Genomic DNA, 21,310 nt, shown 5'->3' with positions numbered 1-21,310 from the left:
TCTTACTCTGTAATTCCTTGGGGTTTAGCAATTTTCTTAAAGCCTCTCTTACATCAAGTTGCTGGCCTCACTAATGAAACACAGCCAATTAGACATGTCTTTCTCTACCTCTTAGGTGGCTTGAATATCTGTATCTTCTTGAAGCAACCATACCATTGCCCCACCCTCTGCCATTCCTTAATATAAATATCTTGATAAAAGCTATCAAAACTAGGCAAAACCATTGGTTTCTCTATGCTTCAAGTCCCAAGAAAGGCTATCTTTAAAACAAGCAGTCATTTAGCACTGTTTATGTGCTGCCTTGGACAAGGTCCTATGTGGATTTTAAGAGCAATACACTATTTTGCTTTGAAATAGACTCCAGGCATACTCAGGAGTCAGACACATGTGTGCCATGACTGCAGTGCAATTCAGCTTCCTCCTTCTCTGCTGCATTTCAGATATCAGCCCCACCAAGTAAGCACCGAGGAGATGGAAGCTAAAACCATCACCCATTAGCTTTGCCCTGTCCCTCCTGCTCATGCACTTCTCCTTAGGCCTCTTTGCTTCTGACTTGGGGGTACTTCTAGAACACCTTTCTCTATTCCCATTTGTTTTATGTATTAGTTTACTAGGGCTGCTGTAATAAAGTATCACAGATTGGGCAGCTCAACCAATAGAAAATTTCTCCCATGTTGGAGGCTGAAAGTCCACGATCAAGGGGTCAACATGATTGGCTTCTTTTAAGTCTCATTCCTTGGCTTATCCAGCTACCTCTTGTCTTCACATGGTCTTTTCATTGAGTGTGTCTCTGTCCTAAAGCTGCCTTTATAAGAGGACACCAGTGTGAATCAAGGTCTATCTATATGATCTGTTCCAATTCCAATTATTTCTTTAAAGGCTTTATCTCCAAATATAGTCATATTCTGAAGGAGTAGCCATGGAGACTTAACATGTGAATTCTGGGGAGACAATTCCACCCAGTAAAAGCTTATCATATGAGCATCACAAGCTGGCTTCAGTCTGGCTCTTCAATTTACCTTCCACAAGTTCAAGCTACACTCAAATTTAAATCTGTCCTAACAGGCTCATACTCTCTGTCCACCATGCCTTTGCTGATGCACTTCTTTCTGCTTTTAAATCTCTGGAAAACAGAAACCTCCTCCATCTTTATTTGTTAACCCAACTCCTTCAGGCCCAAGTCAAATGCTTTTAAAGTATCTTCAAGTACCTGAGCAGAACCCACCTTTGCATTCCCACAGCAGGTATACAATCTCCTTGCACTGAATTTTGAATTTCCTTTCACTCTCGTTAGAATGTAATGCTTTTTCATTTATAAGATGCAACAAATCAAAGGCACTTCATAAACATTTGTTGAATGCAGTGGAAAAGAACAGAAGCCAGGCAAAACATAGAATGTGTAGACTTGAAAAGACATGCAGTGAAGATACTTAAAAAGAAAGAAAATCGAAGAACCTCATGGTAGATACTGGAGTTCTGTTTCTAAGGCACCTGAATCCACTATATTTCCTAGACCACTCTACATGTCCTAGACTCTTCTTGGAAGAGTCGTCATGCTCTCTCAACACCCCTAGACACAGAAAGAACATTAGAGAAGAAACATTCAGTAATGGCGGGTCTCTGATTGGAAGGACACCTGCTGACAGCTAGATGGAAGAAATGAGCCTTACACTGTGTTTAGACACCAGTACTGAGGATATTTAAAGCCATTGAGGAGATAGTTATTATCACATTATTTCCCTTGACTTAATGCACACTTGAAGTACCAAATTTACTACAGCCAACTCATTCTACTTTCTGTTGCTGGGGTTCACCCTGTCCTTTGTAAATACTACCATTCACAAACAATCCCTTGATAGTATCCAGAGTCTCTCCTTAGCCTCTAAATTCTCTTTTTTAAATTTATTTTATAAAGCCTCTAAATTCTTACATCTTATTTGCATTATTCTGAATGGTTTTTAATGTTTGCTACCTTATACTACAATTTCATTTATATTAGCTTTCCCTGTCTTACAAAGCTCCATGATTATAATAGCTCAATAAATCACTGTGGAATAACCTAAAGATACATGAAATGCACTTTCTATCTGTAAAGATCTGGAATATGGTGGTGCTGAAGGTCTCAGGTAGAGAATTTGAGTCCTGGTCTCTTACCTAGTCTCCTTCGTTCTGATCTAAACATTTTGTAGACAATCTGGAAAAACTTATTTGGTAGGTGTGGTGTGAATGAAAATGCCCCCCATAGGCCCACAGGGAGTGGCACTATTAGGTGTGGCCTTGTTGGAGGAAGTGTGTCACTGGGTGTGGGTTTTGAGGCCTCAGAAGCTCAAGCTAGGCCCAAAGGCTCACTCTCTCTTCCTGCTGCCTGTGGATCCAGATGTAGAACTCTCAGCTACCTCTCCAGCACCATGTCTGCCTGCATGCCACAATGCTTCACACCATGACAATCTTGGACGAAACCTCTGAACTGTAAGGCACTTCCAATTAAATGTTTTCCTTCATCGCAGCTGCCATGGGCATGGTGTTGCTTCACAATATAGAACACTGAGACAGAAGGGGCTGGTGAGAAAGGGAGAGAATATAGCTTGGGAAAGTCCTGTCCACCATGATGTAGTTAAAAACTCCTTATTTCATTTAACACATCAATTCAAATATTTATTGCATGAACAATATACTAGGCAATATTTTAGGTGATTGGTACTCTATAGGACAATCACACTAAACACCCATATGACCCTGGAGAAGATACTTCTATTGCATTTAGGTCTTCCTTGGAGGAAAGAGCAAGGATCCTTGAAGAACTGAACAGTGGGCCAGAGTGACACTGGTATAATAAAACAGAATCATTCAGGGGTTTACAGGTCATGACAAGAAATTTAGCTTTTAACCCAAGAAAGCACCCAAGGAAGGATTCAGTGAAAAGTAACTGGTAGAGCTGTGTAAAGCAAAACTTAGGCAGAATCAGCATTTCTTCTAGAACAAGGGAAATCAGTAAGTACAATCACCAATCAACTAATATTTTAATGGCACTGGGTAAAAATTGAGATGAATATTGAAGACTTCATGTATTCAAATTCTAAGAGGAAAGAGGAAAATTAAGTAAAACATTGCTTACTGGCATCAACAGTAATTTCAACTCATTCTTAAAATCATGAATTAGTTTTCTTATGTCTGTCAACCTGTCTTCTCAAGATTCTACACAAGTTAAGCATCAGAAATAAGTCTCAAGTATAAAAAAATGTTTTTATTAAATGTGAAAGTAAAACAAGTACATCTATTTAAATACTCTTTACATATTTATAGATATAATAAAGACAAATAACTTATCAAAAATTACAAGTTTAAAGAGTACTATTTTTAAAAAGTCAATACAGTATCTGAAAATACTCTATTTTATCCATAATCAGTGACTTTTATGTTTTTTTTTTTTTTTAAAGTAACTCATATTCTTGGGGAAAATATGGAAGATTCTAAGGATGTCTGCCAGAATGCTCAGTAACAGGCCCTCATTCTAGGTCTGACAGAGGGTATGCACTTGCTGAGGACTGTGTTTCAAAAATTTTGAACTGTGGTGAGCTCAACATCTCACTTCACTTTCAGACCTCACAGCACCAACATAAACAAAAACAAGTCAAAGTGTGTTTTGAGGTGCCTTTTCTTCATACGGAACGAAGAACTTTCTCTTTCGCTGGGTGGAAAACCATGGTATACTGGGATGTCCAATCTATTATGCAGGGCTTCACTAAGCCAAAGCAGCCACACTGAAAGAAATCTGCCAGGTTCTGTGTGAATCCAAGGCTGTCAAGAAAAGAAGAGAAGACGGCTCACTATGTTTTCTGTGTTGTTCCTGACAAGCATTCACCCAAATTGTAAGTGATCACTGAGAATCTGTGACACCACACCCTCTGAGGACCTTGTGAAAAGTTGAGAGGTAAGCAGCAGCTCCTGGTATGGAACCCTAAAAATGAAACTCCATTTGATACATTGACAGCCTCTTATTTCCCAAGCTCAACCCTTCCTAGATACTCCTCTGACCAGAGGTCCACATTCAACCTCCTCATTTTTATATTCAAGACAACACTCAATGATCTCATGATCTACTTCCCCACACTCATCTCTGCAAACCTCCCACTCTTAGGTTGGTTGTTTTTCCATGACTGTGAATTGTGGGCCTGGAACACACACACTCCCTCACCCTTATCTCCTGCTTATTCTCAAGGTCCAGCCAATATCCACAATTTTCCTAGAGCCTCCATGACTGTAACTATCTTCAGCATTACCTTTTCTCCATCAAATTCCTGAAAGAGTGCTATCTTACTCCAGCACAGGAAATACTTAACTTTAACGCACACACCTATGGCCTATCTTTTATGCTAAAGCCAATCTACATATACCAAACTGTGTATGCAGCCATCTCGACCATGCTGCTGTTAGATGGCTGTGCTCTACATGAGCAGCAAGCTGTAGTCAGTAAAGGATTAACCTAATCGGAGATCGACTTTCCAGAAGAGGGCTACAAGTGTAGGACTGTGTTGTGGGATAATCTTTTTGTACACTGTAAAGATATATCTCTACTTAAGACATTTTCTGATTAGTTTAATACAGAGCTGAATGGCCAACAGCTAGGCAGGAGAGAATAGGTGGGACTTCTAGGGAGAGAAAGGATTTCAGGAAGAATCTGAGGCATGCGAATTTTTGCCAGGCAGACAAGGAGGAAGTTGGGCATACAATATGAAGGAGAAGTAACAAGCCACAGGCAGAATAAAGATTAATATAAACAGGTTAATCTAAGTTAGTAAGAGCTAGTTGTGGCTAGACCTGCCCCTCCTCCTTGCATCAAGGTATGCCAGCCTGTATTGACTACCCAAGGGAGGCCTTTTCCTCTCTCTATGAGGAGGGGATGGGAGTGGGGGCCATGATACAGAGCTCCCACTGTACAGAAACGCTCTGGCATTCGAGCTTGAGCAAGCACAGCATGGCAGATTCCCACTGCAGTACACAGAGGCACCTCCAAGCCATGCACAGCACTGCATGGCAGATTTAATTTTGCTAGTACAGAAAAAAAAAAAAAAAAAAAAAAAGGGTTTCTGGGTTACATGCTGCATGATGGAGGCATAGATCCACTCCTTTCCAGAGTGGGCAGTATGCATGGCTCCTAGAGCTGGAGTGTTGGAGCCCATTTTTCCTAGTGGCTTTATCCAGCAGGTCTGCATAGAGAGGATGGTTGGACCACAGGCCTGAGTGCAGATGTCTGAGATGGTCTGCAGTTGGCTGTGCTGGAGGGAGGTCTTTTGCTCCACCCCTTGGCATTCCTTTAAATACCCCAGGGCAGAGGCAGTTAATGCCTGATGGATTAGGATCCAGGCTGTCCCGAGTCTACCTGTATTTTCTATCTGTTTCTCTCCCCTCTATCCTTCTATTTAATATTTTCCTGCTGTTTCTACTCAAGAGAACTCTGGGGAAACGTGGGAGTGAGGGATGGCATGCCACACTAAGGTAAATGTACCTCCGCCATGTTGAAAACTAAGCAGGGCAGAACCAGCAATCAGGATTGCCACTTTGGTCCTAGCCACACTGCAGTTTAAATCAATGGTCAAAAATGATTACAGATGGAATAAAACTCTAAACAGTTTCTATTATGTGTAAAAGGCATAGGCTTGAGAGAGAAAAGAGAAAGGATATAGTCATAAAAATAAAATAAAGTCTTAAAAGGTAATATATAAAAATATAATAAGTCACATAAAGATAAAAATTACACAGAGAGTCTGGATTATGTTGTCCTTGGGATTTTTAACTGGAGAGACATTTGATTGTAAAGGCTGCTGAACTAAACCAATATATAAATATATATATATATTTTAAAGGTATCTTGACTTCAAAATTTGGGTCTAAGGATATGTTGCTTTGAAAAAGAGGTTCTACTTTTGTTTCCACAGAAGATAAGAAGCCATGGATTCCTTCCAGGTTAATATGTTTCATCAAGGAAGACCCCCGAGAAGTCTCCAGATGACCCAACATCCAAAACAGCATCAAGGCAACTGGTTGAGATGATCCAGTCTCACAGACTACACCAGTCAGGACAGATTAGCAGTATTCCCAATTAGCAGGAAGTAGCCTAAAATACTATGCTCACATTCCCCCAAAATAGATTATGGGTGTTTGTCTTTGTTTAGAGGTTTGGTTACAAATTGTTATTGGTCATAGTCAATCTCTTTCTAAAAGAAGAAAGGGGGATATAATATAAAAATGATATGGCAAATGGGTAGATTATTGAATCTACTTTAATTAAAAAAACATTAATCTTACATATTTTACATTACTATGGATTTTGGTTTATTGATACAAATTTAAAGTTAATTTTGTTATACTGTATGTATATTTCTACTCTTGTTTAAGGTATTATGTTTATGCGACTCATTTAAAATTGTAATGTATCATTAAGAAATACAGATTAACAGTCATCTATGATAATCAAACTTAATAGTCTTATTAAGTTTTTTAGGTATACAAAGATATATTTCAATTAGATAGATAATCTTCAAACACTTCAGAGACCTATAAAATATGGCATTTAAAAATGCTTTAAAAACTTAGATTTTTCTAGACAGTAAGACACATATGCTCCTGGCAGCACCAATTACTTCAAAGAGGAAGATGGGCATCAAAAACACTCCATATGGAGTTTGCTTTCTTTATGGCAAAAGTTAGCCATTTGGGCAAGAATCTGCTCTTGCCTGGACTGCTTGACAGTATGTTATATGAACTGGACATGCAGGACCCATAGAAAGATGACCACTGAACTTTGTCCTTCAGGTTCCTGCTTCACAGAAGAAACTGCCAGACATTCTACAGGATACAGGGAGAAGCGACTGAGGAACTTTGCCAGAATGGGTGGAATAGTCCTTAAAATTTCCTGCTTCACTGAAAGCTATGCCAGAGACTTTAGATCTGTAGGCTGAAGATGGATGCCCCAATGTTGCAGAGGAACTTTGGATGACTGTCCAGGCAGTGAAATTTCTCTGTCATTTCTAGAATTATGGAAGTTGCTTGCAATGCACTTCCTGTTTACTCAGGTAATATTATATCCCTCTGAGGTCTTTGATGGAGCTGAAGACTAGCTAGTTATAATTTTAGTTTTCCTTAGTCATGATAAAAGATAAATTAGATATAAAACTTGAGACTCACAAAAATAGGATAGATGATAGAGTATTTTCTTTAATTTTGCCAAATACAAATAAACTAGATATCGTAACTGTAATTCTTGCTTGATAACTGTTTTGTTATATATAATTTTACTATGTTAAAGTGAAAATCTTCCTATTTGACTATACAGAAAAGGGGAAGTGCTTTGGGATGTCTTTCTGTATGCTGTGAATTTGTGTGGCTCCCACTGGATAATAAATAAAGCTGTTTGGGCCTATGGCAAGAAAGCTTATAGCCAGGCAGGAAATCCAAGCAGAGATACTGAGAGAAGAAGGGTAAAGTGGGGAGAGATGCCAGCTGCTGCCCAAGGAGCAACAAGATGCCAGCAGATTGATAACACCACGGCCATGTGGCAACATATAGATTAATAGGAATGAGATAATTTAAGATGAAAGAGCTAGTTAGCATGAAGCTGAAGCCATAGCCCATATAATTTGTAGTTAATATAAACCTCTGAGTGATTATTTTATAAGTGGTTGTAGGACTGCAGGTGGGAGATAATCGTCCAGACTGCTGGGCAAAGTGGTCCAAAGAAAGTCCAACTACAGAACTGAATGACTGACAGTGGGGAGACATGTTGGGAATTTCAGGGTCTAGCTCAAGATATGTTACTGAATAAAACTAACAAGTGGGCAAAGAAGTAAGATATTGATTTGGGTAAGAATTTGGAAGCTAGCCTCAAAGTGGCTCTAAGGTCTTTAGTTCCTTGGTTTTATGTTTTTGTCAAATGAGCATCAGCTCTCTCTGGAAACTTCTCTAAGCCTCAGATTGCTCTTCTTCCCTTCTCTAAGAGACCTTGCCTGACATCTCTTCTACTTCTATCACAAGACTTCTGTACTTTAAGAGCTCTCCTCTCTCCTTTTTTTAAGGCAAGGTCTTAATAGCAAGACTCTACCTGGCCTAGAACTAGGTAGTCCAGACTAGACTTGAGAGTCATCTGCCTCTGCCTCCTGAGAATTGGGATGAAGGCATGCACCATCACCTCTGGCCTGCTTCTAGACATCAACGGAGTAAATATTCATTCCTCTAGCCAAACCACCAAGATACAGACTTACTACTGACAGTCTCAAGTGATCATCACCAGCTTTACACTACTCTCCACTCCTCACTGGAGTCATCTCTTCTCCCCTCCATAAATCCACACTGTAACATCAACCAGTCCCTGATTCCCTTGTCTAACAGCCTACTACCATGAGCAGGCTTTGAAACAGACAGTCACTGAGATATGCACTGAGTGCTCAAATCCCTTGAGGGCTCTGGGTCACCTCTGCCATGCCCTCAGCCTCCAAGACACTGGTGGCAGGGAGATAAGCTTCAAAGCCTGGTCTTTCACACCACAAGCTCAGAGTTCCTACACAGCATTCTTAATTTTAAAACTGAGAGGTTTTATGGAGCCAATGTTCTAAAAAATCTAGCTTCTCTCTGACACAGGTGGGTGTGTTACACAGAGAATTAAAAGAATAATTGGGGCTTGAAAGCCATGTTAAAGTTCTGGCAAAGCACATTACCCAATGCTTTCTACAGAACCTTGTGGCTGGCTTGTCAGCCACATGCTTAATTATCTCATGCTGACTCCTTGCCAGCAACATACAACCTTGTGATCACTTGGTTCAACTGGAGGGTCTTCATCTTGGCAAAACTTCAAAGTAAATTATATTTGTGCTGAGTCCAGTAGACTAAATTCCTGACCCCACTGGGCGTACAACCTTATCACTTAAAACCTAACACTTGAGACTTCCAAGAAAGACAGGCTCAGGTCCACCAGACAGTAAGTCAGAGAATGGAATTAGGTCAAGAAATCAGTGGCTGGAAATCTTCCAAAGACTTGGTGACCAGACCAGAATTCACTTACTTATATGGTGTCTTCCTGAGAGATAATGTCTGTTTCATGTGCCTGCTCTGCTTTAATAGGCTGATTCTCTCATGGGAGGTTAGGCCCAGAAATGCAATCTGAAAAAGATGGAGGTTCATCAAGAGTTACATCTTAAAGGTGCATTCTAGGATGGTGGTAAACATTTAGTACTCATCAAAGTAGTTCTAGCTAAAGATCACATTAAGGACAAAGATTCATAAGGTGAATCTGAATTTTATTAATACTCAAGAAAGCACTGTACATTGACTCAGAACTATGAAATAACTTTTCACTATAGCCATGTCTTGGGGACATATTTAGATTTCAACACAGGAACACACACCTGTCGAACAACTGAAATAGGGTAAGGTAGTATCAGTACCATGATCAATTTCTGAGTTTTTCTGAACTGTTCTTTAAAAAGGTGTCAAAGAAAAAAGTTAATACACTAAAGGGAAGAATATCCAATACATAAACTTTAAGAGTAAGGACTAAGATTAATAAACTCTTAAATCACAACAGTTCACATGGCTAGCTCATCTAAACCTTAAAACACCTTGTGTCAATTTCCAATTTGTATAATGGAGTGATCATAACATCCTCATTACACTATGTTGAGGATCTGAGATATCATATCTAAGACATATGCTGAGGTTAAGAGAGCTGAAATAAGAGGCCACAGGGCTGAGAGAGAGGCAGACTTGGGACTGGCAGGTCAGTGTGAGACACAGCTTCTGCTCCCAACCGTTAGCCTGAATGCTCAGTTTGATTTAATGCAGTTAAAGCCATCTTACATCAGGGTTTTCAGAGAACTGGGTTGTTTTGTTCCTTAAATAAACAACTGTGAGATTTCTTGTTTGTAAAAATTATCTGAAACCTTTAATCTATTTTCTTCTTTAGTACATCAGTCTTTCTTTAGTATTAGTGCTACCATCTGTTTGTTTTGGAGACAGGTCTTGTTTGTAGCCCACGTTGGCCTTTAACTTCTAATTCTCATGTTTTAACCTCTTAGGAGCTTGCATTAGAGTTGTCAGGACTCCATGCCCACTTTAGCTATTAAGGGTGTCTGAACCTCATATATCACCTTATCACTAGGCCTCGGTCAGAGGCGAGACTTCTACCTTTGTTAGACTTTGCTTCCTCATCCATAAAATAGAGCTACTACTCTGTTATTCTCCCTACCTCAAGTGTTCATGATGAATTAGATGTATAAATGCTTTGGGAAATGTACTTATAAACTGAGTATTAATATGTGAGTACTCACTGGTAATACCGATTCTTACTACCTGAGCTGCTGACATCAGGAGGACAGAGGCGAATGCCCAGTTTCATCAGGGTTAACCCCTTTCCCTAGCATTTCCTGACTTCCTTCACTTATCCTCTTACTTCTATCATTATTTTTCTCATAAAGGTGGAATCTGCTCTGCTTTTGTGGAATAATATTCTAAACCCTAGTCTGACAGTAACTGCCTTATACTGATTACTGTTGCCCACTCCATGCAGACAGGCCACAGCAATGGGGCACAGCACAGGGCAGGAAGCTCTGCAGAAAGCTGAAGCTGCTACTGCCCTGGCATGTGAACTTTCTAAACAGGTGGTTAGCCTATCCACTGTTTAGCGGCCTGTCTTTCATCTTTCCCCCTCTTGCATCTATCTAAGAATTGCATAAGGTAACAGAACTGGAAGAACTGAAGGAATTAACTGCTTTGTATTTGTGCAATACTTTACAGCTTATATCATGTTTTCACACACTATATAGCTTAAATATAAGATGAAAAGAACCCTGAATGGGACTGTTAGAAGAACTAAGTCTCCATTTCTGATTCTGTCACTCACTGAGTGACTTTGGGCAACTCAATTCACTTCTCTGTACCATACATTAAAAGGCCAGATTAGACCATTCCTGAGTAGGTACAGCCTCAGCAAGCAATTTATTATTCTAATCTTTAAGCTGCCTGTGAGAACAGATGGACTTTATTATCCTCATTTACAGACAAGGAAACCTAAGACTGAAGAGTGAGAGATGACATGCTAGACTTACAGAGGGTGCCCTGGAATTAGTCTTCTGATTTTAAAGTCAAGTCTTTCTACCCAACTATGAGTCCCTGAAAATTTCATTCAGAGCCATAATAAGAATACCTGAAAGAGTTGATTTATTAATAAAAATGTTGACCATGAGAAATGGAAAGCTGCTAGCAAGAAGATATACAAAACCCAGGGAGAACAGGCCACTATCTGACTGAGGTAGGTCCATAGTCCATCTTCCTTGAATGTTGTGGCACAATGATTTGACCAGTCTGTAAATCCAAAGAGGGGAAAAAGTATTATTAACAATGACAACAAGTTAGCTATCTTCCAAAAAGATAGAATTATATATTTCTACTTAGAGAGTAATGATAGACAACAGCACAGATCAGAATTTAACTTTAGGGATGGGAAGGAAGAGTAGCTCAGAGTGGAGAGTATCCTTAGCATGTGTATGGTCCTTGGTCCCAGCTCCAAGCTCAAAAGCAAAGCAAAACAAACAAAACAAAAGCAGAAATTCAACTTCAGGAGTTTATTTTCTAAATGCAGCTCACACACTGGGGGTGAGAACGGGGACCCGAGTGGTAGTAAGGCCTTGACGGCACCACACCAGCAGTTACCAGTGAAAGGATTAAAATCAAAAGGGCCTGGAAAAATCGTCACTGTAAACAGCACACTCAGCAAAAAATACACTGGCCAGATTTTTTTAAGGGTCCGACAATTCAGGATAATGACATCTAATAAAACGTAATAATTTAAGAAAGCTATCTTTTTCACTTTAAGGGAAGTTATGGATTGGGTACAGGATTAAACATAAACACTTACTAAAGGTTCAGATGACCAGGACTTCTGTGGGCATAATACATAATATGAGCATCCAGATACCTTGAGGACACAATCTGTGATAGGAAGCCAGGCCTGGTATACCTCTGCCATTGGCCTGACTCACAATTCTATCAAGAAAGGCCAGGGTAAAGGGCCTCACAGACATACGAGTCCAACATAAGAATACAGAGCAAGATTCAAATGGTCACTGCCCACTTTCTCCTCCAGGGTATCCACATGCCAATTAAAAGAGGCTTTCACTATGGCCATGATTCTAACCCTTAACCCACGAACTGAGAGCAGCAGCAAGGGGAAAACAGGTAGGAAGAAGCAGAAACAAGGGAACGTTTTCAAGGTCATGATGCTCACAGGCACTACAACAGTACATAAAGGGTAGACTACTTCTAAAGTGAGAATCCTGTAGATTTGCACTTCGATGTTTCACAAAGCCCTTTGACAATTTGTAAGCAGTTTCAGACATTCTCCCAAAGCAGCATGAGCATCTCTTGAGACAGGAAGAAAATGAGTCCAAGACTGTCCCTTTTAGTTTTGAACATCTATTTTTTCCCCCTTTTGATTCCTAACCATCTTTCATGAATATATGCCTAAAGCACTTTAAGAGCCGAGTAACAATCAAGGCAACACATTAAAGCAAATGATACATTTTAGAGCTTCTCATTAGGATAGCAAAAGAAGAGGCATCCTATACACCTGATGGAAAAAAAGAAAAAGAAAGAATATAATTTCCACAGCAGGAGGAAGAAACAGCTGTTGGATGGGGAGAATATCTAGCTTCTTTTAGCTTATGGATTTCTACTGCTTCCTCTTGGGAATTTTTTTCCTTTTAATAACAGCATGACCTACAGTGAAGCACTCACATTGACTTCAGATTTAGTATCAAAGATATGGCTGCAATGGTCATCTACATTATCTTATGCAAGGTAACAATTTAATCCATGCTAATATAGCCTTCCTAGGTCTATGGTTAACGACAAGGAACTCCCCCAACCCCTTGCTTTACTGAAAACAGGTTTTCTTTTCCTCACATATCTTGATTATGGTCCCGCCTTTCCTCCTCCCAATTCTTCCCCACCTCACCTCCATCTAGATCTAGCCCCTTTCATGACAGGGAATTCTTATTGTTCCAGGCCAATCATTCTCATCTTTAGGTAGCTCTGATACTTACATAGCCCTTCCTGATAGGATGTAATGCCTTTCTCTGTATAACCTGCAGGATGCTGACTTTCTGATTCACTTCTTTCTACTCTCAAATAGACCTCACACAAGATGAAGTAGACAGAGGCTGTGCTGAGAAAGAAGCAGCTGGTAGTGGGTCATATGAAAAGGGTATGTACCACAATTCTAGTAATAACATCATGAATGGTAAACAAAGGAGGTGGAGTGGCAAGGAGGCCTTGTTAAGAGAAATGGAGCACAAGCTTGTGTTTACTATCTGGAAAAAAATGACAAATGACATACATACCTTCATCAGTGACAAAGTATGCTCAGCTAGTCTACAGAATTTAAATCAAGGTAACTCCTCACAAATAAAGTATCATATGAAAACTGGTCAAAGTCAGAAAAAGAAAACAGTGAAGGAAAAAAATAAATATGTGTCATAAAACCAACTTGGAAAGACTGAACGTGATGTAAAACTGCTGCTGTCCTTATCAACATGGCATTGTGCTGGACTTCAACACCAAATAATGTGACTATTTTTAGTGAGGAGAAACAAGGTTGGTACCAAGTGTGGCTCCTTTCTGCTAGGATCAAGTCCAAGAGAAAAGCTGGTCCATGGGCCAACTTAGAAGGCTTCCAAGAACAGGTTTCACTGACAATCCTTAGAAGGTAGCTGTCAGAGAAGCTTGGTTAAGATCTTGCCTGCTTCTTGTTACAAGACACAATCTATGTTGGTTTAAAATGCTCAGGGCTGCTGTGGATTTGGATAAGAACTGAGCCTGTTTGAGCTGGCCATGGTTATGGTTCTATACAGCATTCTCTAGAGAACAAACAGACAACGTGTCAGGAGGGAAAGGCCTGACAGTGGCTGAAGCCTGCACTATGCCTGTGTCTGGGCACAAGGCAACCCAGGCCATACAGACACTAACAACCTCCAAACAAGAAAAGTCAAACACAATATAATCTAACCTGGGCTGTTTGCAGGAGGGAAGTATAAGATGGGATAAGCACACGAGGAGCTCTCTTATGCTAGTGACTGGCTTGGTTGTTTAAAGCTGTTGCTGCCAAGTCTGCTGACCAGAGTTTGATCCTGAAACACACTTGGTAGAAGGAGAGAACTGATTCCTGCAAGTTGTCTCCTCACACAAACAAATGTGAGATGACAAAAACACCTCCTCCAAATGCCTTAAATTTAAACAAGGAAGTGGGGATACAAATGAGGATGATGGAAAGAGGAGACAGCATGAGAGGACAATCGTGCTAGGATTTGGAGCACAGAAGCCAAAAGAAAACACTGTTTCTGAAGTCTTCAGCTCACAGCAATAAGCTAGAATATCAGTAGCACAAAACAGAGGGGAGAGCAGATATGAAAATATTAGGAGTCAAGACCATATCTAAGTTTTCCCAGTCTTCAAAATACATAAACAACAAATAGTTAAAGCCCAAAGTTCAAACAAATACGACGATTAATAAATACTAGCACTACAGGTTCTTCCCCTAAGTGACCTATTTCAAGGAGTGAAAAGTATAGTCACACAATTCTTATGAGCTCATCAACTTCCTTTATGCTTCAGTTTAAACCCTGTCCATCATCAGTTACCTTAGAACAGCACCGCACGACACACCTAGGCATCTTTAAAAAATGCTACTCAAGTTTACTTTCTGTTCCAGGACTACAGAACAAGAGAGCCAATATTTTCTTCCCAATTTCTCCTCGGTGGCAGTCCCCCGACTCCATTCTCAATCTCAGTGTGACTCTCTCCAATGGCCTGCACTCTGAGAGCCTTCTCTTTGATTTGCTGTGACCACCGTCCTTCAACCTCTCCACCGCCAGCCTCTTCTTTTCCTGTCTCACTTACTCACTACCTCCTGCTTTGTACTCAGGCAGGTGGTTTCTCTTCACAGGCGGCCAAGTCCACACTCGACAGAATGAATATCTATTCTGACCACTCAAATTCATCCAGGTACCCTTTTCAATTACTGCAGAGTCACCTCTTCTTACACTTCTTCCTTTTTTTTTTTTTTTAAATATTATTTATTTTGTGTATATGAGTGATCTGTCTTCATGCACACCAGAAGAGGGAATCAGATCACATTACAGATGGTTGTAAGCCACCATGTGGTTGCTGGAATTGAACTCAGGACCTTTGGAAGAGCAGCCAGTGCTCTAAACTATTGAGCCATCTCTCCAACCCCCTCTTCTTACAACTTCTTGCAGCTTTCCAGTGTGAAGAGTTTTAAAGGCCCCACTTCAATCTTTCACTAGGGGTATGGTTTACACACTGGCCAGAGTGTGGCAGACAAGGGCTCACAAGGAAAAGACCTGTGTATGGGTGCATGAGCTTGTAAGAAACATTTATACTTACAGACAAAAGATCCATAAATGATCCAGTCACAGACCATGGAAAGGGAAAGCAAGAAGAAGATGTAATGATGATGGTTGCCAAAACCTGCATCAAAAAAAAAGAAAACATAGTTAATATTTTTTTTTCCTAATGATTCCCCAGACAAGACTACTTTTCTGTGAAAAACCTTCAAAGTAAAACAGAAACAAGGCTTGCTTTGCTTTTGAATACTACTAAACCAGACAGTTCTGATAAGACTGTCAGATGTCCATGTTAAATAATGTTCCCAACTAGCCTAAAAGAAGACAGTTTGCAGAGAGCAAAGTTAACTAGGCAAAACCAGCTTTGGACTACACTGCTGGTTGGAAGTAGCAGGTGAAATCATATCTGGTCCCATTCCATGGAATGTGTTTAGGTAACTACAACCTACCGACATCCAAGACTAACTTGAAAGGGAACAGAAACAGCAAATCTGAAGAGCAGCAAGTACATAATCTACCTTGGTAGACACTAGACACAGGAAAGTGGGGAAACCATGGCCTACAAATATGCTGTAGAAGGAGGGAGTGAGAGGTACCAGGCAACCAAAGCCCTCCTACAATGTGTTAGCTGCTTGATGGTGGAGGTGGGAACATTTTGGTGCTAACAACATAAATGTTCCTCAGTTAGCACTGTATTAGTCTCATTCTCCTCTGAAGTAGGAATATTATGTATCATCAATACCCACTCTAACAAGTGACCCTTGCTTATGATTAATTACTAGCTATGTTAACTGTAGCCAAAGTCATTAGATTTTCTCTGATCCTTTAGTCTCACTATAATAATAGCAAAAGGAGATAAGACCTCTCTCACTTCATAGGCCTGTGGTAACCAAACTGGCCTATGCATGTGGAAACACTGTCAAATTCAATTTGATAAACATAGACAGTAGATGGACCCATTAGACTGTTTCCTTGTTGCCATTCAATCTGACTGGCATAATGCCAACCATCTAATCTTTATGACAGAATGGGGCTTGGGAAGATTGGGACCCCAGGAATCATTCTGCCACCTTCCACAAGAGAAGAGAACATCAGAATGTATCTCGGGAATCTGTCTGACCTGAAGCCTCAAGTTCCTCAGGAGGATAGAAGCAAATCCCCACTGAAATCCCTCATAGCTCCTTCTGTTAACTATGGTTCTGTATCCTACCTGAGCACGAAAAGAGGCACATGAGAAGGTAAGTAAGAAAGGTAAGTTACAACATAAGATACGAGTGTGACATTTGGAGTGGAAAACGAATACTACAAAATGATCTCAGTTATTTACACGCTTTGCTCTGAAATGTAAACAGTAACAACCTCCTAGGTATGCTCTGATGGTCAAATCAGACATCATAGAAGAAAGTGTTTCATAAACTCTAAGATACTACACAAATTACAATAGCTGTCATTGACAATCAGTTAATAATTTTCCCAAGTCTTAACTGTAAAGATTCTTCAAGAGGAGCCACAAAATGGAGTCCTTGGATGGCTTTCCACTTTGGTCAGAGTCATAACTAAACATACTTAACTTCACCACAGAGCTAAGTAAAAAGTTCACTCTCTCACCTACGCAGCGTCCAGTCCAGAAGCAGTGCTGATCAAACCGAGCCACACAACAGTTGCATACATGGCAATGGAGTGACCTTAAAGGCTTCCTTATCTGAGGGCAATTAAGAGAGGCCTAAGCAAAAACGGTCTTTGGTAACAGATCATAAGCAAAACTTGAATCTTATGTCATAGAAGACTGGTACAATAATCCTAACAAGGTGACTCACTCACACAGAAGCTCTGAAAGGCTGGACTAATATTTACATTTGCACATGAAAGGAATAAGCCTTCACTAGGAGAGATCTGAATGCAGACCCTGCTCACACTGGTTAAGTAAAACTCAGGCAGTGACACACTGAACACTGGAGTAAGAAAATGGAAATCTTGGTTCCATTTCAGGCTCTTCTAATCACTTACTTTCTTCTTCTAAGTCTCAACTCAACTGCAAAACAGGAGGTTCCTGTTTGTAGTTTTGAGATGATAAGGTGCCTCTGACTTACAGTGAATTCTAACATATACTTCACGACAGGAAAAGCAAATAAAAGCATTACGGATAATTTACAAAGAGCTTAACCGCAGGGAGCTTCATGAGATTATAAATATTCTTTCATATACTCACAGTGGAAAACTGGTCTGACAGTAACACAAAATTAGAACCAGGGCAAAAAAAAAAAAAAAAAAAAAAAGGTACATACACATGCAGTGAAGATCTGACAAGTGCTTACATAAGCAATGCTACTAAGAACTATAGAAAATAAAGTATTAACAGAAGAGACTCACAAGACACGATGTGCAAAATGTCCTGAAGTCCAGACAGCCAGTCTCTGCAAGGGTGACAATATTCTGAAAGACAAAAATCTGACCTCAGATGCACTTGACTGGATAGCGTTATGCATGGCTATGTGCATTCCCATAGCTTTCACTCCACTTCCAGCTTCAGAAGTAGTCAGAACAGCAATGTGGAATATGTCTCACCCAACTGTTCTGTTCTTGAAATAATGTGACTTTTCAAGGTGTTCTTTCAGGCAGCAGCCAAGAAATCTGACTGTATAAAAATTATACTCCCACACCCCTACCACCTTTTATCAAATGGCATGCACCTCCCTGTTACAGCCTGCTAGAACAAAGAAACACACACCCACACACCCACCACTCATCACAAAACCAAAATTCATGGATAAGCACCCAAACATATGGCTACAAGCACAAGGCCTGGGTCTTTCAGGACAAGCCTTAAGTAGTAGAAGGCAATGATTTCCCTTACTTCTAAACTCCAGAAGCAACTGCAAAGAGGCCATGTCTCTGGAAACTTGACACTTGAGGAAGGAAAGGGGCTATCTCCTCAGCTATTAGGGAGGAGGAACCCACTAAACTCAACTTCACGGAGGCAGGCACTCTAGACAAAAGACACTAATCTAAAATTGTAATGAAGTGGGAGATCTAAGAACAAAAATCAGTTCTGAAAAAGTCTGGTAGTGTATCACTTTTTGAGACAAAGGATGTTTCTAAAAACTTAAATGTAACCATGTAGGAATCCCATTTTGATGATTAATCAGCTCACATTTACACTGTATCTATTAAGGGCCAGGTACTATAGATGCAGCCATATCAAAGGCCAACATGGCTGTGACTCTCAGAAAAAGACAGAACAAAAAGACTCACCACTTTCCTTTCTTCCTCAGAAGCCTTAGTGAAGCCTGGATCAGTTGCCCAAGTCTTGTAGAAAAAATAGAGAAAGGCTATGATGCTGAAAATGAAAGCAAAATAGAAAGGGCTGCCTGCTACATGTTAAAGTTAGGTTAAGGAACATATTAGACCTCCACTGAGAAAAGCATCAATGTATGATGTATCAAGTGTTATCATTGTCCCTCTGAACCTCTCCTTCCTGCAATCTACCCTCAACTTCCTATGTACACATACCACCCACCTGAACTAACCCTGTTCCATGTTTTAATCCTATGGAAGCTTGCTCTTAGGTAGTCAGAACCCCTGAGTCTTCATTATTGAGGCTCATTTTGAATACTAAAAGCTGCAATCATTCTGGAGACTGGAAAACATCTAAGCCTCCCAAATATAACTTCTCAAGGTGTAACTGTGGCTTTCTTCAGATCATCAGAAAAATATTTTCTGATCACTTTCACAAGACCACTCAAAGAAACACAAGACTTGGGTCAGTGATTTCAATGTACTTTCCTATAAAGTACATAACTGCCTATATGAGTTTCCTACTGGAGAGTTTAGTAACCTGTCCTTTTAACTGTTCTGAATTAAAAATTGCCCTCCTTGCAAAATGAGTTCAAATTACACACTATTGAAAATATGAGTAAGTTTATGCTGAAAAAGATTACAAGGACTAAAAACTCTCCACTTTAAAATGTTTTTAAAGTGGTACTTCTTAGAAATACAAAGTACCATTTTGCTACAGAGAAGAAAGTAGTATGCAGTAATAAGTCAACGAGACAGCAGTAAGCCTGACTGTGTCCAATGTAAATATTATTGACTTGACATAGTAACTATTGCCTTACAAGGTGTTATCAAGCTACCTTATGTTAACTTCAGAACAGAAAAGGAAGCCATAAAACAGATGCCCAACTCTTACTATTCAAGTATGGTCCACCGACCAGCAATACTTACTTAGTGGAACAACTGAACTTTGAGCTAGATGCCAACACATGGAGGTCTGAGGCAGGGGTTTTTTAAGTTGAGGCCAATCTAGGCTACAAAGGGAGTTCTAGGTTAGCTTGAGCTACTTAGTAAGACACTATCTCAAAGATCAAACAAAAATGAAACTAAATGGAAAGAAAGTGGGGAGGGAGGGAGCAAAAGAGGGAAGAGAAAAAGGATGGACAGGAAGGGAGGGACAGAAGGCAGACAGGCAGCTAAGGTCAACTCCTGACCAGGCCACACAAGTAGCACTAGACTGGATTTAAGGAGCTCACCACAGGCTTCATCCCATAGTGAAGTTTGAGAAACACTGACCTAACCCAGAGACTAGCACAAACACACCTGGTTCAGACAGGCGCAACAAATCCTGCCAGCTGACTGTGCTAACTCATTTAACTTGAGACAATTTAGAAAGAGAGAACCTCAATTGAGACTGATGATTGACGTAGGAGGGCCTTGCCCTCTATGGTGTTACCCAGAGGCAGGTGGTGCTGGTGCTATAAGAAAGTAGGTTGTGCAAGACAATAAACAGATCCCTCCATGGCCTCTGGAGCAGTTCCTGACCCCAGGTTCCTGTCCTGACTTCCCTACAGGAAAGACAACAAGCTAAAAGCTGAAATAAGCCCTTGCTTCTCCAAGTTGCTTTTGGTCATGGTGTTTATCACAGCAAGAGGCCCTAACCAAGACATTTGGTTTATCACAGTTAATATATAAGTGGGGCTAGTTTTAAGAAGGAGGTAGAGGCCAGATAAGTTGTACGAATCAGAATATTAACAAAGCTTACATTGAATGAAGAGCAACACTTCTAAATGATACACAAAAGACAGCTTTTTGTTAAAAATTAGATGCAGTTTTTCTCCACTAAGTCCTGATAACATGTTATAGTCTCAAAATTCATTTGGTTCAGTCACAGGGTATCCTGTAGAGTAAGCTGACTGAACCTGGTGTTTCCACTCTAACTTTAAGACAAATCCTAGAAGCATCACTGGATTCCCTCTCCCAAATAAAGGCAACTACACTTTAACCCCTCACATGAAAGGCAAACAGATTCCTTGCTTCTGTGGTGAGAACAAACACTCTCCACTGTTTACTTCCAAAGGTACACGTTTAAGATGCTCAAGTTCTAACTACCTTCAAGACTCAACTTGGTTCTCTCTTTTGCTGTCTTTTCAGATTTGTCGAAAGACTTCACCTTTTCCCGAACCCAGGAATGCTCTTTATGGCATTTAGAGTTTAGAATACAGGTATCTGTAGATGTGTTGGCTTCCCTTGTAAGCTGGTGACTCTACTGAAGATGTAGGGCTAATACCTGCTGTCCAAGAACATGACCACCTGGTTTCATCCCTTGGGTTCTGTATTCTACATTACTGCTCTCCTTTGGATTGGCTCTAGAGTGACAACGGCATTCCAAATGACCATCTCCCAGCATCTGAAACTGGGAAGTAGTGATGCTTCCCAGGATAGCAGCAATACTGTTCCTTACATACCAGTTTACTGTGTTATTTACCATTTGCTTGTGTTATTTACCATTTTCTCCAAAAGAATAGAATTCAAGAGGGTAACGCACTTTGGGTACATACTGACCATTTCAGAGGACAGCTGTTGTCCTCTGCCTGAACACTCAAGTCCTTGTACTACTGCATCAG

At 40.2% G+C, this 21,310-nt stretch overlaps 1 protein-coding gene across 3 annotated transcripts in view; it reads right to left on the bottom strand.

Moving 5' to 3' along the window:
- Positions 1-3,224: 3,224 nt before the first annotated feature.
- The window catches only part of Zdhhc13 (zinc finger DHHC-type palmitoyltransferase 13), a 45,963-nt gene continuing 27,877 nt past the window's right edge, over positions 3,225-21,310 (bottom strand). For all 3 annotated transcript variants that reach the window (XM_036208873.1, XM_036208880.1, XM_036208890.1), the window contains 7 exons: positions 18,663-18,787; positions 17,781-17,843; positions 17,019-17,112; positions 15,451-15,534; positions 11,195-11,352; positions 9,056-9,153; positions 3,225-3,798 (listed from right to left, as the gene is read on the bottom strand). In XM_036208873.1, the coding sequence (XP_036064766.1) occupies positions 3,660-3,798; positions 9,056-9,153; positions 11,195-11,352; positions 15,451-15,534; positions 17,019-17,112; positions 17,781-17,843; positions 18,663-18,787 (761 nt within the window). In that variant the 3' untranslated portion in view covers positions 3,225-3,659. The remainder of the gene's footprint in view (positions 3,799-9,055; positions 9,154-11,194; positions 11,353-15,450; positions 15,535-17,018; positions 17,113-17,780; positions 17,844-18,662; positions 18,788-21,310) is intronic.

The sequence above is a fragment of the Onychomys torridus genome, chromosome 1 (genome assembly GCF_903995425.1).
Source record: "Onychomys torridus chromosome 1, mOncTor1.1, whole genome shotgun sequence".
NCBI lineage: Eukaryota > Metazoa > Chordata > Mammalia > Rodentia > Cricetidae > Onychomys > Onychomys torridus.
The sequence above is the reverse complement of the archived record's forward strand: the minus strand, read 5'-3'. Positions and strand labels throughout refer to the sequence as shown.